The sequence below is a fragment of the Lutra lutra genome, chromosome 1 (genome assembly GCF_902655055.1).
Source record: "Lutra lutra chromosome 1, mLutLut1.2, whole genome shotgun sequence".
Classification (NCBI taxonomy): Eukaryota; Metazoa; Chordata; class Mammalia; order Carnivora; family Mustelidae; genus Lutra; species Lutra lutra.
The window spans coordinates 69,321,692-69,347,178 of record NC_062278.1 but is presented as its reverse complement, the minus strand read 5'-3'; the positions used below and the strand labels follow the sequence as shown (position 1 = coordinate 69,347,178).

The 25,487-nt window shown below is 41.5% G+C and overlaps 1 protein-coding gene across 9 annotated transcripts in view; it reads right to left on the bottom strand.

Annotated features, from left to right (window-relative positions):
* LOC125098101 (uncharacterized) overlaps positions 1-25,487 on the bottom strand; it is a 52,414-nt gene that overhangs the window by 5,168 nt on the left and 21,759 nt on the right. For 7 of the 9 annotated variants that reach the window (XM_047726548.1, XM_047726573.1, XM_047726539.1 and 4 more), the window contains 2 exons: positions 18,000-18,135; positions 13,257-13,363 (listed from right to left, as the gene is read on the bottom strand). In XM_047726548.1, coding sequence (XP_047582504.1) covers positions 13,257-13,363; positions 18,000-18,135 — 243 coding nt within the window. Of the gene's footprint in view, positions 1-12,198; positions 12,525-13,256; positions 13,364-17,999; positions 18,136-25,487 lie in introns of those variants that run through there. The other 2 variants (XM_047726578.1, XM_047726592.1) reach the window with 2 other exon arrangements.

Below are 25,487 nucleotides of genomic sequence, written 5' to 3'. Positions count from 1 at the left end.
GATGGTTTTAGATATTGACATGGAATTACATAACAATAAATCACATGGTAGAAAGCTATCCAGTTTTCAATTCTCTAAAAATATAAACAAAGCAATGCATACTTATAGCTAAAAAATTAAATAGGGCTAAAAAGTTTATAATGAAAAGCGACAGACTGTTGCCTTTCGCCTCAACATCCCCAGTTTTCTTTTCCAGAGACAACCACTTTTAACTCACTCATCTGTTTTTCATGAGATTTACTGCCTATTTCAAACAAAGTGTTTTATATTATTGGTATTTCCAGAAAAATTTTATTTTATTTACTTATTTTTAAGACTTTATTTATTTATTTGACAGAGAGAGAGAGACAGTGACAGAAGGAACACAGGAAGGGGGAGTGGGAGAGGGAGAAGCAGGCTTCCCGCAAAGCAGGGCTTGATCCCAGAACCCTGGGATCATGACCTGAGCTGAAGGCAGACAGTTAACAACTGAGCTACCCAGGAGCCCCTCCAGTAAGAATTTTATATATTAACTGCTATCACTTCCTCTCACCAAACCTCCCAATAGTGATATTTCACAATTTTTAGCTAAATCAGTACTTGATGTATTGACTGGTATGGTCATATACATTTTGTTCACAGTGTTTCCCTTTCTTATATAACTTTTTTAAAGATTATTTTTAAGTAATCTTTATACCCAGCTTGAATGTATAACTCCAAGATCAGGAGTCACACACTGTACTGACTGAGCCAGCCAGGTGCCCCACTTACATGACTTTCTTCTGAGTTAATAATTGTCTTTTTCCTTTGCACTGTTTTCTGTGTACCTATTCTAAGAATTTCCCCCAATTTCTTTTCTTTGCCACACACCCATATTTCTTGCAAAATACTTAAGTATGCCCAATGCTCTATTCAGTTTTTACTGCAGTGTCCCTCCTTTCTGAAGTGTTCTATTTTCTGGCTCCAATTTGGACTCATTCTGACCCTCAACTGTCATCTGGGATTCCCTTTCCACTTTTCTGTATTGGTTCTCCTGATTTCAGGATTCTCCATTCTTCATCTTTGTGGTTTACTCTTATTTTGCTCACATGTGTTCTCTGGGAGCTTCCTAGGAAACAGGAGGCACACGGTTTGAGTTCTTGTGCACTAAAAACATCTTTACTTCATCCTCATACTTGGTTAGGAGTTGGAAATGTATAGAGTTCTCACACAGTTGTCATGTCAGCCCCCCATAGTTTCTAGCGTCCAGTCAGAAATCTGATGTACTTCTGAGTCCTAGTCCTTCGTATAGAATATACAGTATTTAGCTGTAAGTTGTTGGATTTTCCCCTTTGTTCCTAGTGTTCTAAATGCCATGGTGAAATAGCATTTATCATTCACTGTTGCTGGGCACTCAATGGGCTCTTTCAACATGCAGATTTATGTCTGTTGGTTCAGGGAAAGTTCCTGATGTATTTGACAATTATTTGACAATGGCCTCTCCCCGCTTTTCTCTGGTCTCTCTTTCTGAACTATGAGTTAAATGCTGGCGTTCACAGACTGACCCTGTCTCATATAGTCTCACCAATTTTTCGTTCTACTTTTTAAAGACTTGCTTGACTTCATCTTTCACCATTGGTTTTGAAATTTTTATTTTGGCTATCATTTTTATTTGCCAAGAGCTTTTTCTTATTTTTCCAATTATTCTTTTTTCCTAGCATCCTGTTGTTTTACAGATGCATTCTCTTCTGTTTCCCTGGAGAAGTTGTAACTAATTTCTTTTCTTCCTTTTCTTTTTTTAAATTTTCTGTATTGTCTCTGTAACTTCAGAGTTCTCTTTGTCTCTGTGTTTCAGGCTTGGTTTCCTATGTTGAAGACTTGCGTGAAGTGTCTGGAGATTCTCAGGTTTTTGTTCACAGTCAATGGCTGATGGGAAGCTCCTCTGTCTGAGCAGAGCTTGCTTCCCTGCTGGGCAGCTTTGAATGAAGAGGGCATGGCCAGGGTCAGCATCTGTTGTTCTTTCTCTGAGGCTATTCAGTTTATCAAAGAATACCCCAGAGGCACCTGGGTGGCTCAGTCAGTTAAGCATCTGACTCTTGATTTTGGCTCAGGTCATGATCTCAGGGTTGTGAGATCAAGTCCTGTGTCGGGCTCCATGCTGGGCATGGAGCTGGCTTGAGATTATCTCTCCCTCTCTCTCTGCCCACCCCTCTCCATGCCTGCTCTCTTGTGCATGCTTCTCTCAAAGTAAATAAATTAATAAATAAAAAGAACAAAACAGTCTTCTATATGGCTACGAGCCTCCAGAAGCAGGGCAGACAAAGGTGGCTCAGGCAATGGTAAAGGCTGAGTCCCAAGTGTTCAGTGTGTAGAATTTTCCCTAATCTTCCTCTTTTTAGCTTATTCCACCCTCAGTCTCCACCATGCTGCCTGTCCTGGGTCTGCTGAAAGGCTCTGTTTAATTTTTCCAGAGACAACTCCCTAACTGGTCTTCCTTCTTTTACCCTCTACTCAAATCTGTTTTCAACTTAGAACTGGAGTAATCCTGTTAAGATGTGGGTCAGATCTGGTCTCCTCTCAAAATTCTCCAATGCTTTTCCATCTCAATAAAGTTAAAAACCAAGGTCCTCATAATTGCCTAGAAAGGCCCCTTGCCCTCCACGCTTGCTTCTTGGAATTTGTTTGTCCTATGGCCCTCCCATTCTTTCTCACTCCACTCCAGCATACTGGCTTCCACACTGGCTTTAGAACACACTAGCTGGGGCGCCTGTGGCTCAGTGGGTTAAGCTTCTTCTGTCAGCTCAGGTTATGATCTCAGGGTCCCGGGATCAAGCCCTGCATAGCGCTCTCTGCTCGGCAGGGAGCCTGCTTCCTCCTCTCTCTCTCTCTCTCTCTGCCTGCCTCTCCGCCTACTTGTGATCTCTCTCTGTCAAATAAATAAATAAAATCTTTACCAAAAAAATAGAACACATCAGCTGGTCTCCTGCCATAAACCTTTGCACCTGCTGCTCTGCTTACCTGGACTGCTCTTTTCCCAGGTATCTACGCGGCTTGCTCCCACACACCTTCCCGTCTTTACTCAAACGTTTCTCTTAATACAGTCTTCTCTGGCTACCTCAACTAAACTCCCCATCCCCTGACATACATGCTTTATCTCCTTTTCTTGCTTTATTTTTTCCCTTAAGTATGACCCCCAAATGATATACAATAATATATATTTCACTTCTCTATATAGTTGGTTTACCATCTGTCATCCACTAGGAAGTCAAATCCATGAAAGCAGGGAGTCACTGCTCAACTCAAACAAGGCCTGGCATTTGTGGGGTGTCCCGATTGGGTGCTCTGGTTGGGTGGAGGCTAGCAACATGGATGGTGAAAGAATTCACCGAAGGTAGAATAAAAGAGATAAAAGCGGTGGACAGGACAGCAAAGGACACTCTGCTATGAGGCGGTGGTGAGAGGCCACAGTTACAGGGCAGAGTGAGGAGGCAAGGAACTATGGAATTTAAATTTTATTTAATTTTATAGCCTTTATTTAAATTTTAGGACCTGTGCCTATTTGTAATTGGTCAGTTAGGGCCTATGGCTATTTCAAGCCAGGTCATTTAATGAGCCTGTTTGCATTTGGCTCAGTGATCGCTGTAGGCCCCCTTTGCCTTGTTCTACAGCATTTAACAAATTAATGTTGAAATAAATAAATAAGAATGGATAAATGAATTGATCCTGAAGTCTTCTGTTGGTTTTTTCTTTTAAATTAGTAAAAAAGCAGCCCTATAAAATGTAAACAGCAGTTTTTCCCTCTGCTAAACTTTTTTTTTTTAATTGGTAACAAGTGAGGTTGCTGGGTGTTTGGGTGGCTCCTTCAGTTAAGCATCTGCCTTTGGCTGAGGTCACGATCTCAGGGTCCTGGGATCGAGCCCCTCATTGGGCTCCCCGCTCAGCAGAGAACCTGCTTCTCCCTCTCCACCACACTCGTGCCCTCTCTTGCTACCTCTGTTGCTATTTCTTTTTCTCTCAGATAAATAAATACAATCTTAAGAAACAAAACAAAACAAAAAACAAGTGAGGTTGCTGATATTTCTGAGAAAGCTTTCATTATGTGTGTGTGTTCCATCATTAAAGGTAGTTCATTAAGAATTCCTTGGTAGACAAATAAATGTCTTTGGGCTGTTAATTTGGATTTCATGAAAGAAATAGAATCAGGATTAGAAATTAGCTTGTTAACTTGCAAATTGTAAGAACACATAAGCAATCAAAAGAAGAACATTAGTTCTTTAATCACTGATACTACTAATTGCTTTTAATGATTAAAAGGATGCCATTAAGGCTAAATGGCAAGAGATTTCCCTGCAGAATCCAATCAGCTAACCCCATTTTGAGGAGTCTTTCTTGGTGTTCAAGCTAATGATCTTAAATGCTCCATCAGAAACATGCCATAATTATTTTGGTTCAAAATGTGGATGCATTCAAGCTACTCATGAAATATACTACCATATTTGGAGGGAAAAGCTTTCTTGAACTATACATTGTTTTTTAATGCTTTTTAACTGAGAAGCTGTTTTTTCAGGTGGGTATTTCATAATCATCTTCCCCATTCACACAAATTGAACCATTTACTAAGCAAGCCCCAAATAAGTACTTGATGAGAACCATTTTCTGTCAAATCAGCTGAGACTGTCCATCATTAGCACTCACTACAGTAATGACTGAAGATTGCCTGCAGCCGTTAATAAAGTCTTCCACCACAGGGTACGGTGAGAAAGTGACCACAGTTCTCAGGAAAACCAAATGAAATCACTAACCTGCTTTCAGCCTATTGAGCTTAAAGTCTAATTTAAATTCATTTTAGAACAGTAATTCCATTGCATTTGAATTCAACTCAAGTGGACTAGAAGTAGATGTTCTGTTTCTTCAAAATAAAGGGATAGTTCAAAAATCTTGGGATCGTTTGGTTGGCTGTGAAGAAATGATGATGCAGTGGTTTTAGTTTAAAAATGGCAACACAGGAGGAGTCAAGACGGCGGAGAAGTAGCAGGCTGAGACTACTTCAGGTAGCGGGAGATCAGCTAGATAGCTCATCTAAAGATTGCAAAAACCTACAAATCCAACGGGAGATCGAAGAGAAGAAGAACAGCAACTCTAGAAACAGAAAATCAACCACTTTCTGAAAGGTAGGACTGGCGGAGAAGTGAATCCAAAGCGACGGGAAGATAGACCGCGGGGGGAGGGGCCGGCTACCGGCAAGCGGCGGAGCAACAGAGCACAAAATCAGGACTTTTAAAAGTCTGTTCCGCTGAGGGACATCGCTCCAGAGGCTTAACCGGGGTGAAGCCCACGCAGGGTCAGCGTGGCCTCAGGTCCCACAGGGTCACAGAAGGATTGGGGGTGTCTGAGTGTCGCTGAGCTTACAGGTATTAGAACGGGGAAGCCGGCTCCAGAGACAGAGCCGAGGAGTAAGCTCTAAGGTCGGGGTTACCTTGAACCGGTCGCAGGCTCGGTCAGCTCGGAGCGCGGCCAGAGGCCAGGGTGACGGGAGTAACTGGGTGCTGTTCTCTGAGGGCGCACTGAGGAGTGGTGCCCCGGGCTCTTGGCTCCTCCGGGCCGGAGACTGGGAGGCCGCCATCTTCATTCCCACCCTCCGGAACTCTACGGAAAGCGCTCAGGGAACAAAAGCTCCCGAAAGCAAACCCGATTGGATTACTCAGACCGGCCCGGGTAAGGGAGGTGCAACTCCGCCTGGGGCAAAGACACTTGAGAATCACTACAACAGGCCCCTCCCCCAGAAGATCAACAAGAAACCCAGCCAGGACCAAGTTCACCTACCAAGGAGTACAGTTTCAATACCAAGGAGAGCATCGGAATTCCAGAGAAGGAGAAAGCAAAGAACGGAACTCATGGCTTTCTCCCCATGATTCTTTAGCCTTGCAGTTAATTTAATTTTTTTTTCTTTTCTTTTTCAATTTTTTTTTCTTCTTCTGCTAAATTTTTTTAACTTTTACCCTTTCTTTTTTAACGTTTTTAAACTAGTTTATCTAATATATATATATTTTTTCCTTTTTATATTTTTTCTTTATTGGTTTTCTTTTTTTAATTGTTTCTTTTTTTTCTTTTTTTTTTTTCTTTTCTTTCTGAACCTCTTTTTATCCCCTTTCTCCCCCCTCACGATTTGGGATCTTTTCTGATTTGGCTAAAGCATATTTTCCTGGGGTTGTTGCCACCCTTTTAGTATTTTACTTGCTCCGTCATATACTCTTATCTGGACAAAATGACAAGGCGGGAAAATTCACCACAAAAAAAAGAACAAGAGACAGTACCAAAGGCTATGGACCTAATCAATACAGATATTGGTAATATGTCAGATCTAGAGTTCAGAATGACGATTCTCAAGGTTCTAGCCAGGCTCGAAAAAGGCATGGAAGATATTAGAGAAACCCTCTTGGGAGAGATAAAAGCCCTTTCTGGAGAAATAAAAGAGCTAAAATCTAACCAAGTTGAAATAAAAAAAGCTATTAATGAGGTGCAATCAAAAATGGAGGCTCTCACTGCTAGGATAAATGAGGCAGAAGAAAGAATTAGCGATATAGAAGACCAAATGACAGAGAATAAAGAAGCTGAGCAAAAGAGGGATAAACAGCTACTGGACCTCGAGGGGAGAATTCGAGAGATAAGTGACACCATAAGACGAAACAACATTAGAATAACTGGGATTCCAGAAGAAGAAGAAAGAGAGAGGGGAGCAGAAGGTATATTGGAGAGAATTATTGGAGAGAATTTCCCCAATATGGCAAAGGGAACAAGCATCAAAATCCAGGAGGTTCAGAGAACCCCCCTCAAGAATAATAAGAATAGGTCCACACCCCGTCACCTAATAGTAAAATTTACAAGTCTTAGTGACAAAGAGAAGATCCTGAAAGCAGCCCGGGAAAAGAAGTCTGTAACATACAATGGTAAAAATATTCGATTGGCAGCAGACTTATCCACAGAGACCTGGCAGGCCAGAAAGAGCTGGCATGATATATTCAGAGTACTAAACAAGAAAAACATGCAGCCAAGAATACTATATCCAGCTAGGCTATCATTGAAAATAGAAGGAGAGATTAAAAGCTTCCAGGACAAACAAAAACTGAAAGAATTTGCAAATACCAAACCAGCTCTACAGGAAATATTGAAAGGGGTCCTCTAAGCAAAAAGAGACCCTAAAAGTAGTAGATCAGAAAGAAACAGAGACAATATACAATAACAGTCACCTTACAGGCAATACAATGGCACTAAATTCATATGTCTCAATACTTACCCTGAATGTTAATGGGCTAAATGCCCCAATCAAAAGACACAGGGTATCAGAATGGATAAAAAAACAAAACCCATCTATATGTTGCCTACAAGAAACTCATCTTAAACCCGAAGACACCTCCAGATTTAAAGTGAGGGGGTGGAAAAGAATTTACCATGCTAATGGACATCAGAAGAAAGCAGGAGTGGCAATCCTTATATCAGATCAATTAGATTTTAAGCCAAAGACTATAATAAGAGATGAGGAAGGACACTATATCATACTCAAAGGAACTGTCCAACAAGAAGATCTAACAATTTTAAATATCTATGCCCCTAACGTGGGAGCAGCCACCTATATAAACCAATTAATAACAAAATCAAAGAAACACATCGACAATAATACAATAATAGTAGGGGACTTTAACACTCCCCTCACTGAAATGGACAGATCATCCAAGCAAAAGATCAACAAGGAAATAAAGGCCTTAAATGACACACTGGACCAGATGGACATCACAGATATATTCAGAACTTTTCATCCCAAAGCAACAGAATACACATTCTTCTCTAGTGCACATGGAACATTCTCCAGAATAGATCACATTCTCGGTCCTAAATCAGGTCTCAACCGTTATCAAAAGATTGAAATCATTCCCTGCATATTTTCAGAACACAATGCTCTGAAGCTAGAACTCAATCACAAGAGGAAATTTGGAAAGAACCCAAATACATGGAGGCTAAACAGCATCCTTCTAAAGGATGAATGGGTCAACCAGGAAATTAAAGAAGAATTGAAAAAATTCATGGAAACAAATGATAATGAAAACACAACGGTTCAAAATCTGTGGGACACAACAAAGGCAGTCCTGAGAGGAAAATATATAGCAGTACAAGGCTTTCTCAAGAAACAAGAAAGGTCTCGGTACACAACCTAACCCTACACCTAAAAGAGCTGGAGAAAGAACAAGAAAGAAAGCCTAAACCCGGGCGCCTGGGTGGCTCAGTGGGTTAAGCCACTGCCTTCGGCTCAGGTCATGATCTCGGGGTCCTGGGATCGAGTCCCGCATTGGGCTCTCTGCTCAGCAGGGAGCCTGCTTTGCTTCCCTTCCTCTCTCTCTGCCTGCCTCTCTGCCTACTTGTGATCTCTCTCTGTCAAATAAATAAATAAAATCTTAAAAAAAAAAAAAAAGAAAGCCTAAACCCAGCAGGATAAGAGAAATCATAAAGATCAGAGCAGAAATCAATGAAATAGAAACCAAAAAAAACAATAGAACAAATCAACGAAACTAGGAGCTGGTTCTTTGAAAGAATTAATAAGATCGATAAACTCCTGGCCAGACTTATCAAAAAGAAAAGAGAAAGGACCCAAATAAATAAAATCATGAATGAAAGAGGAGAGATCACAACTAACACCAAAGAAATACAGACAATTATAAGAACATACTATGAGTAACTCTACGTGAACAAATTTGACAATCTGGAAGAAATGGATGCATTCCTAGAGACATATAAACTACCACAACTGAACCAGGAAGAAATAGAAAGCCTCAACAGACCCATAACCAGTAAGGAGATTGAAACAGTCATCAAAAATCTCCAAACAAACACAAGCCCGGGGCCAGATGGCTTCCCAGGGGAATTCTACCAAACATTTAAAGAAGAACTAATTCCTATTCTCCTGAAACTGTTCCAAAAAATAGAAATGGAAGGAAAACTTCCAAACTCATTTTATGAGGCCAGCATCACCTTGATCCCAAAACCAGACAAGGATCCCATCAAAAAAGAGAACTACAGACCAATATCCTTGCTGAACACAGATGCAAAAATTCTCGCCAAAATACTAGCCAATAGGATTCAACAGTACATTAAAAGGATTATTCACCACGACCAAGTGGGATTTATTCCAGGGCTGCAAGGTTGGTTCAACATCCGCAAATCAATTAATGTGATACAACACATTAATAAAAGAAAGAACAAGAACCATATGATACTCTCAATAGATGCTGAAAAAGCATTTGACAAAGTACAGCATCCCTTCCTGATCAAAACTCTTCAAAGTGTAGGGATAGAGGGCACATACCTCAATATTATCAAAGCCATCTATGAAAAACCCACGGCAAATATTCTCAATGGAGAAAAACTGAAAGCTTTTCCGCTAAGGTCAGGAACACGACAGGGATGTCCGTTATCACCACTGCTATTCAACATAGTACTAGAAGTCCTAGCCTCAGCAATCAGACAACAAAAGGAAATTAAAGGCATCCAAATCGGCAAAGAAGAAGTCAAACTATCACTCTTTGCAGATGATATGATACTATATGTGGAAAACCCAAAAGACTCCACTCCAAAACTGCTAGAACTTGTACAGGAATTCAGTAAAGTGTCAGGATATAAAATCAATGCACAGAAATCAGTTGCATTTCTCTACACCAACAACAAGACAGAAGAAAGAGAAATTAAGGAGTCAATCCCTTTTACAATTGCACCCAAAACTATAAGATACCTAGGAATAAACCTAGCCAAAGAGACTAAGAATCTATACACAGAAAACTATAAAGTACTCATGAAAGAAATTGAGGAAGACACAAAGAAATGGAAAAAGGTTCCATGCTCCTGGATTGGAAGAATAAATATTGTGAAAATGTCTATGCTACCTAAAGCAATCTACACATTTAATGCAATTCCTATCAAAGTACCATCCATTTTTTTTCAAAGAAATGGAACAAATAATCCTAAAATTTATATGGAACCAGAAAAGACCTCGAATAGCCAAAGGATTATTCAAAAAGAAAGCCAAAGTTGGTGGCATCACAATTCCGGACTTCAAGCTCTATTACAAAGCTGTCATCATCAAGACAGCATGGTACTGGCACAAAAACAGACACATAGATCAATGGAACAGAATAGAGAGCCCAGAAATAGACCCTCAACTCTATGGTCAACTCGTCTTCGACAAAGCAGGAAAGAATGTCCAATGGAAAAAGGACAGCCTCTTCAATAAATGGAGTTGGGAAAATTGGACAGCCACGTGCAGAAAAATGAAGTTGGATCATTTCCTTACACCACACATGAAAATAGACTCAAAATGGATGAAGGATCTCAATGTGAGAAAGGAATCCATCAAAATCCTTGAGGAGAACACAGGCAGCAACCTCTTCGACCTCAGCCGCAGCAACATCTTCCTAGGAACATCACCAAAGGCAAGGGAAGCAAGGGCAAAAATGAACTATTGGGATTTTATCAAGATCAAAAGCTTTTGCACAGCAAAGGGAACAGTTAATAAAACCAAAAGACAACTGACAGAATGGGAGAAGATATTTGCAAATGACATATCAGATAAACGACTAGTGTCCAAAATCTATAAAGAACTTAGCAAACTCAACACCCAAAGAACAAATAATCCAATCAAGAAATGGGCAGAGGACATGAACAGACATTTCTGCAAAAAAGACATCCAGATGGCCAACAGACACATGAAAAAGTGCTCCACATCACTCGGCATCAGGGAAATACAAATCAAAACCACCATGAGATATCACCTCACACCAGTCAGAATGGCTAAAATTAACAAGTCAGGAAATGACAGATGCTGGTGAGGATGCGGAGAAAGGGGAACCCTGCTACACTGTTGGTGGGAATGCAAGCTGGTGCAACCACTCTGGAAAACAGCATGGAGGTTCCTCAAAATGTTGAAAATAGAACTACCCTATGACCCAGCAATTGCACTGCTGGGTATTTACCCTAAAGATACAAACGTAGTGATCCGAAGGGGCACGTGCACCCGAATGTTTATAGCAGCAATGTCTACAGTAGCCAAAGTATGGAAAGAACCTAGATGTCCATCAACAGATGAATGGATAAAGAAGATGTGGTATATATACACAATGGAATACTATGCAGCCATCAAAAGAAATGAAATCTTGCCATTTGTGACGACGTGGATGGAACTAGAGGGTATCATGCTTAGCGAAATAAGTCAATCGGAGAAAGACAACTATCATATGATCTCCCTGATATGAGGGAGAGGAGATGCAACATGGGGGGTTAAGGGGGTAGGAGAAGAGTAAATGAAACAAGATGGGATTGGGAGGGAGACAAACCATAAGTGACTCTTAATCTCACAAAACAAACTGAGGGTTGATGGGGGGAGGGAGGTTGGGAGGGGGGGTGGGATTATGGACATTGGGGAGGGTATGTGCTATGGTGAGTGCTGTGAAGTGTGTAAACCTGGCGATTCACAGACCTGTACCCCTGGGGATAAATATATATTACATGTTTATAAAAAATAAAATTTAATAAAAAAAATGGCAACACAGTAGAGAGTAATGTTATAATTCTTCTTTTTAAAACTGCCAGTGTTAGGGGGCGCCTGGGTGGCTCAATGGGTTAAAGCCTCTGCCTTCGGCTCAGGTTGATCCCAGGGTCCTGGAATCGAGCCCCGAGTCAGGCTCTCTGCTCAGCAGGGAGCCTGCCTTCCCCTCTCTGCCTGCCTCTCTGCCTACTTGTGATCTCTGTCTGTCAAATAAATAAAATCTTAAAAAAAAAAAAAACCTGCCAGTGTTAGAAAAAAAAAATGCAATCTAAAACTATACCATGTCTCTAAGGTCATTTTATCAAAGAAATGATAAAGACCAATCCAATGCTTTTACTACTTAATTCTCTCTATGTAACTTGCCAGATAATGACAAAATTTCTTCCCTGCCTTTTTAAAAATTCACATTCAATTAATTAACATATAATATATTACTGGTTTCAAGGGTATGGGTCTGTGATTTATCAGTCTTATATAAGTCTCTCCCCCATTTGTTTATTTATTTATTTATGATTTTATTTATTTATTTGACACAGAGAGAGAGAGATCACAAGTAGGCAGAGAGAGAGGGGGAAGCAGGCTCCCTGCTGAGCAGAGAACCCAATGCGGGGCTCCATCCAGGACCCTGAAAGACCATGACCTCAGCCGAAGGCAGAGGCTCAACCCACCGAGCCACCCAGGTGACCCTGAGCTTTATTGGAAATGCCACCTTCCTCATCTACTATCAGCAATGAGAATGGCTATCGTTAATTCTGGTCATGCATATTAATGAAAGCAGGAGGGCAGGGTTAGCCCATGTTAAATAAATAAGTCATTCCATATGTGATTCTCTCATTTTCAAAAGATTACATGGTCATAAGGGACCGTTCATACTCTCCTGATGTCAATCACAATTAAGCAATCTTTGACGGTCCAGCAAGTGAGTCAGAATCTTGTAAGGATGTTGCTTGAGTTTTCTAATTGCTGTCTGGAAAAATATCTGCAGGTTGGGTTGCGGGGGAGAATAGAGAATAGGAGAGGGTCCCTCAGATAATATTGCTTACAGCAACCCGCCCTTAATCTGTGTTTTCTCTTTCCACAGCTCCTGTTACCCATGGTCAGGAAGCAGATGGTCTTCCTTCTGCGGAATCATCAGAAGGTCAGTAGTAGCATAACGCCATGGTGTCATTCCCCTCCCTTCATCTCCTCATGCAGGTTTTGTCATTGTTCATCATCACAAGAAGAAGAGCGAGTACGGTGCAGTAAGATATTTTGAGAGAGAGACCACATTCACCAATTTTTATTATAGTATACTGCCATAAGTATTCTAGACTACTATTTATTATTGTTAATCTCTTACCGTGCCCATTTATAAGTTGAACTCTCATAAGTATGCTTGTATAGGAAAAAAAAAAAACCACAGTATATGTAGGATTTGGTCCTATCTGCAGTTTCAGGCATCCAGTGGGGATCTTGGAACATATCCCCCATGCATAAGGGGAGACTACTGGGCTTAGGTCAAAGACAACCTATGACATCAGAAAAGTTCTTGAACTCTATGCAAATCATGGAGCAAATGGACATAAGGGTAGGTGGCTTATGACAGTGCTCCTGGTCATCACATAGCTCAGGCCAGTTATTTGATGAAAAAAGTAGAGCAAGCTGTGAGCAATATAGCATTTAGGGGTGAGTAGACGTGGACAAGTGGAAGGGAACACAAACCACACTCTACCTGTCTTTCTGGCTCTCAGTGCTTCAAGTATGTCAGCAGCAGCCGTCTCTCCCAGGACATTGTTTCTGAGGTCAATTTCCCGTAAGTGAGCAGAGTATGTGATCAGGCTGGCCAAAGAAAATGACAAATCAAAATGGCATTTTGCCAAGCACAGTTACTCAAAGAAACTCAGTCCACTTACTTTGGAGTCTGATCTCTTTTCTTAGGTCCTCAACACTTTCCTTGACACCCCCTTCCAATGATGATACATTGACCCAATTTGAAACTGAATGCAGGCTTTTCCAATTTAATCTCTCTAGTTTGGACACCTCTCTTAAGTCAATTGGTGGGATAAAGACTTTAAGTTGCCTTACAGCTTCCATTCATTTATTTATTCAGAAGATATGGTGTGGTATTGCGCAGGGCTTCCCACTCTTTGTGGATTTTGCACACCAGTAAAATGTCAAAAAGCTTGCGGGGGACTGGCCTGACAACTTTTAGTACATCAAACAAATAACAGTTCTCACCTAGCAACACTTAAAAGAACAAATATTTTTACACAAAATTAGAAAGGGCATAGTCTCAGAATAAAGGATAGCTTTTAAAACTAAGTAAGCTTAGCTTTATGAAAAATGAACCCTCCATCTATCTTTTTTTCCTAATCTCTTTGAGGATTATTGAAAATTCCGTCATGCTCTAGCACCAGCCTGCCAACTGGTCTTAGAGAATTTTTGGCATCATGAGGAGACATGGAATCAGGGTGAAGGCCTGGGCTCCTGGTCAGCTTCTACCTCCTGTCAACCTTATAATCATGGGCAGGCCATGTGCCCTCTTGGGTCCCATCTTCCTCATCTGTAATATTGGCCACAAACTGGCTCTTTTACAGATTTCATAAGGTTGTGGTAAAAACAGAATGAAACAATTCTTATGAAAGTATCTTGCAAAGTGCAGTATACCAGTGATGTTATTATATTGAGTGCACACTTACTAAATGCATATGACCTACCATTGCAGAGATTAAAGGAATTTAACACATTGCCTCTGCTCTAAAAGAAATTATCATATGACTTTCAATAAAACAATTTTGAGTTTACCATGCGCTGGGAATGTGAAATTTCAGTTAAGATCAGTAGTAAATACAAGGTCATTCTCCCTGTACACACTGTCTATTGATTCAGCAGCTAGCATTCAAGGGTGGGGCTCAATGGTTCTGCCAGACTCTCCCTCTCAAAGGTCTTGCGCCCAAGGAAATAGCCTGTCTAATCAGAACTTGCCTAGCTTCGGCTTCCTGAACTGTCTGCCTGTGTCCTATTCCTTCAGATAAGATGGGTGAAAGTAGGAATGCTTCAGGAGGAAGCAGGGGTTCTAGAAGGAGAAGGGAGAGTGTTGAAGAACAACTGCACAACTCAACAATTCTACATCTGATTTCGGAGGCCATGGATTTAATCACTAGACCACACAGCCTCACATGAGCTAAGGTTTGATGGAGCATTCATTGTGCATCAGATGTGATCAGGGTCACCCACATGTGTAAGCACTTGTGCCCAGCACCAAGGGGGTCTCCAACGGTGTGAGTGGGGCTGAAATCTGCCAAGCTCTGTTTGCCAAATTCTGGGACCTGAAGCATAGACTAGAAAGGGTTACCTCCTCAGACTCAATGGCCAGAGGTGGTGCCTCTTTTAATTTGTCTAGCTGGAGAGGCTCTTTTTCTAATTTGTATAAGGGTGCTAGCTGGAGCCCTCTGCACTATATATAGCACATTACACACCTGATCTAATTTAACCCTATAACACTCTTTTGATTATTATCCCCATTTTTGCAAATGAGGAAACTGAGTTAAGAGAAGTTACTGTAAAAATATATATAGGTTAAAAATAAAAGGACAGAAACAGATATACCATGCTGATGTTAATCCAAAGAAAGTTCAAGTAGCTATATTAATATTCATCAAAGTATATTTCAGAGAAGGGAATATTACCAGAGAGAAGAGAAAAATATTACTGGCGATTTCATAATGATAGTAAGGGTCAATTCTTCAAGTGATTTAATCTTAAATGTTTTGCACCTAACAACAGATCTTACAAATATATGAAGCAGGGGTGCCTGGGTGGGTTAGCCTGTTAAGCATCTGCCTTCAGCTCAGGTCATGGTCCCGGGGTCCTGGGATCGAGCCCTGTGTTGGCCCCGCTGCTCAGCAGGGACTCTGCTTCTGCTTCTCCCTCTCCCTCTGTGTCCACTCGCTCTCTCTCTCAAATAAATTAATAAAATCTTTTAAAAAAAGGTAAATCACTTAAAAAAAAAATATATATATATATACACAGCAAGGGACACCCAGGTAGCTCAGTCGGTTGAGCATCCGATCTTGATTTTGGTTCAGGTCATGATCTAGGGGTCCTGGGATCAAACCCCATATTGGGTTCCACACTCAGGGAGTCTGCTTGAGATTCTCTCTATCCCTCTTCCCCTCCCCCCTCTCTCTTACTGTCTAAAAAATAAATAAAATAAATCTTTTAAAAAAATACATGAAGCAAAACTGATTAAACTGCAAGGAGATACAAAGTCACAATTATCCCTCTTTCAATAATTGATAGAGCAAGTAAACAGAAAATTTGTAAAGATATAGAAAACTATAACAATGCTGCCAACCAATTGGACCTAACTGACATTTCTTAACATTCTATCCAAATATAGCAGAATATACATTCTTCAAGTGCACGTGGAACATTGACCAAGATAGATCATAATCTGGTCCATAAAACAAGTATATTCTCTAATCACAGCATAATTTCATTAGAAATCAACCAGAGAAAAATGTGTGAAAAATTTACAAATATGTGGAAACTAAATAGCACTCTTCTAAATAACCCATAGGTCAAAGAAATCAAAAGGGAAATTAGAAAATAGTTTGAATTGAATAACAATAAAAATACAACATATCATGGGACATCTAGGTGGCTCAGTAGGTTAAGCAGCTGTCTTCAGGTCATGATCCCAGGGTCCTGGGATGGAGTCCTGAATCCAGCTCCTTGCTCAGCAGGGAGCCTGCTTCTCCCTCTGCCTCCTGCTCCCCCTGCTTGTGCTCTCTCTCTCTCTGACAAATAAATAAATAAAATCTTTAAAAAACATACAACATATCAAAATTTGCAGGATGCAATGAAAAAGTGCTTAGTGTTACTATAACCATTTACATTAGAAAAACAAAAAGTTAAAATCAATAACTAAGCTTCTACCTTAATAAACTAGAAAGAGAAGAGCATATTAAACCCAAGGTAAACAGAATAAAGGAAACAATAAAAATAAGCGTATAAATCAGTGAAATAGAAAAAATTAAAATATTAGAGGTAACCAAAAGCAAGTTCTTTGAGAGGATCAATAAAATTGATAAAATTCTAATCATATTGATTGGGGAAAAAGAGAGAAAACAAATTGTTAATATTAAGCACAAAAGAGGAGACATCACTACAGAGCCTCCAGATAGGAAAAGGATGAGAAGGAAATATTATGAACAACTCTAAGACAATAAATTTGAAAACTTAGCCAAAATGAACAAATTGCTTGAAAGATATAAACTACCAAAGCTTAACACCCCCCTCCCAAAATAACCAGAATAGACTTCTATCTATTAAAAAAAGTGAATTTGTAGTTAAAAAATCTTCCCATAAAGAAAACTCCAGATCCAGGTGTCTTCGCTGGTGAATTCTACCAAATATTTAAAGGTAAAATAATACCAATTCTACACAAGTTCTTTCATAAAATAGAAAAGTAGGAACACTTCCTAACTCATTCTGTAAGGCCAAAATCACCTCGATCCCAATACCAAAGGAAAACATTACAAGAAAAGAAAAGTAGGGACAAATATCCCTGATGAACACAGATGTGAAAACCCTTAACAAAATGTTAGCAATATACTAAAAGGATAATATAGCAGCAGCGTATTAAATCTAGCAATATATTAAAAGGGTAACAAAATGAAGTTTAGTAATAGAACTATTATAAAAATAGTAGCCAAGCTATCCAAGTTGGAAATTCCCAGCTTTCCGAAACAAATATATTAGAAAAAGAATATTTTTCTTCTAAAATAATAAATAGCCATTGATCAAGCTCTCAACTCTTGAATCTGAGCTATATTCTATTGCCCTTGATTGCCCTGAGGTGCTCTCAGTACTGATGTCTAAGATGGAAAACCTGGAGTCCTCTACAGAGTAACCTTTCCTACAGAGCTGCAAATGCTTACTTGTGGTTTGGCCCACTGGGTGTGGGATTCAGGAGAGCTGGACAAAGAGATGTCCAAGGTTGCAGCATAAATTTGGCAAGGAAACATTTTGTTTTCCAGCAGCTTTTGAGAAAAGCTCTGTCTTTCTGCCTAAGTAGCTTGAGACAATTTTGTGATCAAGAACTAAACAGTGTTGACTCTTGAGTGGACTGCCTTCCTCCCTTAGGTCACATAGCTGACTTCACGGAAGAAAAATCTGGAGGTCATAACTCCTGCCTTTCCTCAGTTACCAGCTTCATTAAATGGGGCTTCTAGTGAGGTCTTTGGAGTCCCTCTGTGGCTCATGTACAACTGTGTGCCATGCCATTTTTATGATCTCAAGCCTTCCCTTAAGATCATGTACCAAGATCACAGTAGGTCACTGCTTCCCTCTCGAAGCTAAAAACCTCACTTGGCACTGTTATTAAACTGCAGTTAAGTCACTTTCCCTACGATTCAACCCAAGCACCTAGTTTCAGAAGGCGAACAAATAAAACCTCTTTTCTACTCACCATGTTAAAATTTGAGTGAATTCCAACAAGCCATTTTCTCCTTCTTTTCCTCTTCTGTCTATGCCATTATCTGCCAGATACAACTTCACTAACCAAGGACCAGCTTCAGTCAAATCTTTAATTTTTTTCTTGATTCCTATAAGAAAATAATAGTTTTTATTATTTTTAGACAATAGCTCCCCCATTTACCACCACTTAAGTTAGTTTTATTTTTTAAGATTGTACTTCTTTGACTTGTGTGAGTAGATGCATTTGGCAATAAAGTGAAGGAGATACATGCAATCTAAGGAGTCCTTTAAAAAAAATACTTTAGGGCGCCTGGGTGGCTCAGTGGGTTGAGCCGCTGCCTCCGGCTCGGGTCATGATCTCAGTGTCCTGGGATCGAGTCCCGCATTGGGCTCTCTGCTCGGCAGGGAGTCTGCTTCTCTCTCTCTCTCTGTCTGCCAGATAAATAAATAAAATCTTTTTAAAAAATTAAAAATTAAAAAATTAAAAAATACTTTATTCTTTATAATAGCAAGTCCCAAATTGCTCTGTATGAAAGGAAATCTCACTTAAGATTTAGATTGTTGCCTTTGCTTTGGCTAAAGAGGAAAACAAATGTCTTTAGATATTTCCTGATAGAAGATAAATGAGCTGTCCACCAAACCTGGGGAAGTGATAGTCCTTATCCAGGGATTCCGCTCTTTAAAAGAGTCTGTGAAGTTGACACATTTTTTGAGCTCTGGAAGGGCAAATTTTAAAGACAAAGAACCAGCTTGCCTTTGTAGATGTCCCTACCGAGGTCAGTGGTCCTGGAGTCTGACTCACCCCCATTGGTCTATTTAGCTTTCATAAAGTTCAGTGTCAGTGCTGTAGCATGGCATATGTACACATTTCATTTACACCAGCTCAAGTTTAGGAGTTTGGCAAAGAAAAAGACAGGAAGGGGATGGAGAAGGAGAAACAACCATGGACATAATGGCCAGCTCATCCACTCAGTAGGTGTGAGATGACAGATATGAATCTGGTTCCAAAGCCAGATGGCTTCCCAAAGGCCTCCAAGTATTCAAAGTTATATGCTTTGTAGGCAATATAACCCCATAAACCCTAGCTGACAACTTCATGCGGGGCGTAACTGACAAACAATGATCTGTTCCAAAGCTTCCAAAAAATTGCATGGGACTTAGAAACCATATCCCTAAATGTTTGTGTGGGCAGTTTAAGGGATTGTGAAGAATCACTGAGCTATATTCTAATTTTGCCTAAATAGGCTGACTTGGGAACCTAATCCCAAGGGATGGACAGAACTTTTTTGTACTTGAATTTATTCAGCATTCAACATATCTGTCTGAGCTCTGTTCTATGCCAGGCACTGTCCTAGGTGCTGGGAACCCAACAGGGAACAGAAGAAACAAAACTGTCCTTCTGAAGCAGACATGAAGTGAAAGCTAACTAGCGTGTAGGAAGAGCAAGAAGAGAGTAGTCAATGGTAACTAATGATGTAAGTTTTTAAGTCATGGAAGAGAGCTGACTTTTTAGGGAAAGGTGATAAATCTAGACTTTGGGCTATTCTAGTTTGCCAGTTTTTTGTTTTTTAAGTATGCTTTAAAAAGAGATTCAACTGGTGTTTTTGGTTACAAATCTAATCTGTTGGATGGTTGAATAAAATAGACAGGACTTATTTCCCCCCCCCTTTTTTTTAAGATTATTTATTTATTTGACAGAAAGAGAGAGAGAGAACACAAGCAAGGGGAGCCGAAGAGGGAGAAGGGGGCTTCCTGCTGAGCAGGGAGCCCAATGTGGGGCTCAGTCCCAAGAACTCTGGGATCATGACCTGAGCTGAAGGCAGACGCTTAACTGACTGAGCCAGCCAGGTGCCCCATGGGCTTATTTTCCTTCAAAACACATTAGGAGGGATGAAAACTAGCCCATCATTTAGTTTCACTGGGAATAAACCTAACTTGTCCAAATGTATTTGTCCTTACATCCAGGCATGCGAATGATGGCAAATGATAGCTGTTATGAATAATTTGACAGTGCTAATAGATTAGAACAGTATCTGGCACATTATGGGTATTTAATGACTGTTGAACAAATGAATGAATCTATGAGTAACTGAGTACAGAATTTTGTGGAAACTTTTATCTCACTGTTCATTGTTTTCCCATATATAGTGTACCTAACAATGCCTTGAGACCATTCATGAACACAAATAGAATGTCTTTTTTTTTTAATATTTTATTTATTTATTTATTTGACAGAGAGAGAGATCACAAGTAGGCAGAGAGACAGAGAAGGGAGGGGAAGCAGGCTCCCCGCTGAGCAGAGAGCCCGATGCGGGACTCGATCCCAGGACTCTGGGATCATGACCCGAGCTGAAGGCAGAGGCTTAACCCACTGAGCCACCTAGGCACCCTAGAATGTCTTTTCTATCTGTAAAATCTCATTACAATATAAATGCCTTTGAAAAGTTACTGCTCAGAATGATTAATGATGTGGATACTGATTGCACATAGCACTCGTTCCTTTTTGCCCCCCCTTTCTGCCAGAAAGCAAAGGTGATGGAACATGAGGCCAGTGGGGCCAAGGCCAAAGGCCAAATTCCTGGGCAGTGGCCAAGGTGTGCAAGAAGGACATGGTTTTTGCCAGTTTACCCCTGCCACCAACTTAGCCCACACGGCACAAACACGTGCCATTAGAGACAAAGGGAGCTTGCGGGTCTGTGATTGACCTGGTACCACTTGCATCCCCATGGGGAGAAACCACCCAAATCTTCCCCCAGCTGGTGTTAAGTAAGGTTGCAACGTCATCTCTGCCCACGAAAAATAACCAGCTTGGAAAGTGCAAGTCCAAACCATCCTGCAGAATTCAGCGAGTCACAGCACCCTGCTGGGCACTAGGAAGACTGATGCTGCTTAGTACAGGGACTTCCTGCTTTAGACCTTCAGCCAAAATTCAAACAGAACCAAATTATTTTCTCTGAATGGAAAACAAATTTCTCAGAGTAAGGGTGAGTCCATGCTCAGGCCCTGGTAATACTTGACCCACCCCCAGCTGTATACACCAATCTATTTCTACCTAATCTTCACATTTCTTCAAAACAAAAACAAGCTCACTGACAATGCCTACTTTTTTTTTCTTTTAAGAGACGGGGAGAGAGACAGGGGGAGGAGCAGAGAGAAGCTTAAGTGGTCTCCACACCCAGAGCAGAGCCCCCCCCCCCCCCCCCCCGGGGCCCAGCCTGACGATCTATCTCACAACCCTGAGATCAGGACCTGAGCCCAAATCAAGAAGCCTACACTTAACTGACTGAGTCACCCAGGCACCCCAACAGTGACTACTTTCACTTACCTGCTTCTGTCTCCAAGAACTTAGTGGTGGCCTAGCAACACCAGTTGTGCCTGAGAGGCAAGATGGTATAGAGAAAGCAGAATCTCTGGGTGTAAAACCTCTCTCTAAAAAATGCTGTTTGGCTCCCCAGAAAGTCACTGAATTTCTCTGAACCCAAATTTCCACAGTGCTGTAATAGAGATCATAAGACTCCTTTCCTAGATGCACTACGAAGATCCACCAGGAAGTGAAGTGAAATAATGGTTGTGGAGGAACTTAGTACACAATAAATATCATTTTCTGTCTTCAGCTTCATGTCTGGATATTGTAAGTCACTGAAACACTGGAATGAGAGCATGCTGGGGAAGAACCTGCTTGTGTAAGCTATCTCCCCTTCCATACTGCCTCCCAAGGATAGGATACACGTTTCTGACAACTGTACACCTCCCGCAGAAGCCACTCCACAGATCCATGTGGACTCGCCCAACCTTGTGTTTCTTCCCATTTTCTCTTTGGTTCATTGCCAAGATCCGCCAACGGTCCCTAACTTCAGGATCTTTCTTGCTACCCTCACTGAACTGGCTATCCGGACCTGTCAAATTTCCCCCCTTAAATATAGCCGGACCTGGACTATCTTTCTATCACTGTCCTCTGCATTCTGCCTTTTCTCTTCTCTTATCTGAGCTACTGTAGTAGCCTCCACACGGGTCTCCCATCATCCAGATGTCCCTCTTGCTAAGACACATTCTGCAATGCTGTCCAAGGTTCTTTTCCAAAAATCCCATTCTCATCATGTCACTGTCTTGCTTCAGAGGAATCGTGGCTCCCACTTTGTGCACAGGCGAAAGCCTAACTCAACAACATTCATGGTTTTGGGTCATGTGGGTCCCCTGGCCTTTTCAGGTACACTTCTGCCTCTCTCCCAGTGACCACTCTGCAGTGAATGTCAAACTCCCCCCACACTGAACACTCTGGGCACTTGCAGTCCCCGAGCCTTTGCTCATGTGGTCCCCTTTGCCTAGAATGCCCTCCCTTTCTCAGCTGAGGAAACTCTTCTCAGTCCTTCCAGAGAGAGCTCTATTTCCTGTGTGGGCCAGCACTCAAAATTCGAGAGTAAATTTTTGTGGAACCAGAGGTTCCCCTGGGGAGGTTCCTCCTCTTTTCCCTCATTTTCTGGCCTGTCCTGGGATCACAGAACAGGTAGGAATCACACATTCTGTTGGACATCAGCTTATTTTGCTCAAGGACCACTCAAATGTTCACCTGCGGTAGGACCCTCTTAATAAGGCCGATTTTTAAAAAATCTTTATCAGGGTGCCTAGGTGGCTCAGTCGGTTAAGCGTCTGCCTTCGGCTCAGGTCAGGATTCCAGGGTCCTAGGATCAAGTCTTCCAGCTCTCTGCCCAGTGGGGAGTCTGCTTCTCCCTGTCCTTCTGCCCCTCCCCACTGCTCACGCTTGCACACATGCGCTTTCTCTCAAATAAATACTCAAAAATAAAAACACTTGTTCAAAATAGCTTCTTTCCATCAACAAGGAACATGTGTGATTTCCTGTGTAATTACAAGACATTTATAAACCAGAACAGAAACTCTGTTAGCTTGATTGCAGGACTTAAGGAAGCGAAGTGTAATTAGCATTGGATGATTCATACCTTGGACCTTGGAACCTGTCCACAAAGGTTTCCACTGTTTGGCTCTCACTCCAGGACAAAATTCCCAAGTAAAATACTCTTAGGATTATAATCGGTAACTTCCTGACTTGGAACTAATAAAGTTTTGAAGATTACATCTTGTCTTTTGAACTGGACCCTTGCATTCCTTAATGCCATAGTATTCCTATGGACCATGGCTATGTTATAAACAATTAATGCCTTATTTGGGGAAGTGAATTTGGCACTCGGGAGGCACTGGTACTGTAGCAAAGGTCTGATTTATCCCAGGCTTGTGGACTGACCATTTTATGGCTGCATCTTGTTCCCAGGGTATGTCTAAATCACATACTGGCCTTCCCAGTCCTAAATCCTTGAGAATTAAGACAATTCTAGGAAGTACAGCATGGCGTTTGGGCTAGGAAACAGGGTAGGCCCAGGTGACAGGACATGCCTGAGTCCTTGCTGAGTCCTTTGGGAACTTTTGGGACCTAGAGGTGACATGGCGGGACTGGCTGAACAGGGCTCAAGGAAGCTATCTTCTCTGCAGATGACTATTCCTGAGGACCTCTCTGTGACCTCCAGTGGTAAGCCATCTTCTGGCTCTTCATGGACCTGACAGGCTTGTGAACGGGCATAGGCCAGGCCAGACATCACTCTCTTTTTTTTTTTTTTTTTTTTTTTTTATTAAAGATTTTTATTTATTTATTTGACAGACAGAGATCACAAGCAGGCAGAGAGGCAGGCAGAGAGAGAGAGAGGAGGAAGCAGGCTCCCTGCGGAGCAGAGAGCCCGATGCGGGGCTCGATCCCAGGACCCTGGGATCATGACCTGAGCTGAAGGCAGAGGCTTTAACCCACTGAGCCACCCAGGCGCCCCAAGACATCACTCTCTTGAGTGTTAATCACCCGCCAGGGCCAGGGTCAGTTCCCACAGACTGCTGGTGCAGAGCTGTGGGGCTCAGACATGGGTCAGACTGGATCTGGATGAGACAAAGAAGCTGGAGTCAGAAAGGGTCCTGGGCCCCCTCTGTTCTGTGGTCTCCCTGGCAGAGAAGAGGCATCTGGGAGCCTCACTCTGCCCTCTGATTTTCTTCACTGAGCAAAATCAAACACGAGTAGGTAATCTCATTTTCTTTCAATTCTAAAGCAGTGGTACTTGAAGTGTGGACTCTGGACTAATAGCATCAAAATCCCTTGCATTTGATAGAAATGCAAGCTTTCCACCCTCACCTCCGCCTACAGATCCAGCAGTCTGTGGTGCAGGGCCTAGCAATCTGCATTGTAATAAGCCTTCTGGGTGTTTCTGCTGCTGCTCAGTCTGAGAACCACCCACCTCACACATCTTCATGTTCAGTGCTGCTTGGAGGCAGGACAGGCTGGGACAAACAGATGTCTAAATTCTGCAGGCATAGAGATGGAATATTTCTCCTCTTCTATCCATTTAAACTGGCTGCTAAATGTAAAATTGTCAGATTCTTGTAATTATACATTTGAGGAGGAATAATACAGGGTGTCAGGCTTCTGAATGGGCTTTTTGAATCATACAGTATAATGAGTTGAACTTTCCAAACATCAGGCCAAAGCCTCCTGTCCACAAAGGGACAAGCATAAAAATAGTTTGGCTGTTTCCAATTGGGACGGAATGGAAACCATCTGGACTCCACCCTCAAGCGATTACCAAATTCACCCCACAACCAAACACCTTATGAAGGTGAAAGTAATTATCTAGTATGGGGAGCTGGGGTTTTTTTTTTTCGTTTGTTTTACCTGCTTTATGAATTCTGGGAAGCATGAAAATGGTCTGCTCTGACAATAAGCTATAAGATAAATGTATATTAGATACAGGCTTTTCCTATTGACTCCAGGCACAGGATGCTGGGGAGACAGAAGACTTCAACGGATCCCACTGTCTATCAGATTAAGTGCCAACTCTTGCCTGACTTGCAAAGTCTTCCTCAATGTGACCCACCCTTTTTGCCAGGCTTATCCTCCCACATCCTCTGGTTCCAGCTAAACTTTGTAGGCTTATGGGCTTGCCTTGTTAAACCATCTCTCCCCTCTTAAATCCTTCCACCTATAAGTCCTTTCTTTCCACACATCCATTTAACGCTCATTCCAGTTCCATTCCCAGTTCCATCCTGGGGGTAAGAATGTCTTTCTCAGAATCTAGGGTCCCTGTTTGACCGTTGGCAGATGCTGCCTTGTGTGGCTATTTGTTTTCCTAGGTGTGCTTCCTGTTTATAAACTACATTCTGGGCCCCCTTGTTATGAGTTCAGTTGTGTTCCCTCCCAAAATTCCTGTGTTGAAGTCCTGACTCTCACACCCTCCAAATGTAACCTTATTTGGAAATAAGGTCATGGCACATGTGATTAGTTAAGATGAAGTCATACTGGATTAGACTGGGCCCCTGATCCAGTATGACTGATGTCCTTATAAAAAGGGCAAAATTGGACACAGACACATACAGGGAGAACGCCTGGGGAACATGAAGGCAAAGGTCAGGGTGATGAATCTGTAAGCCAGGA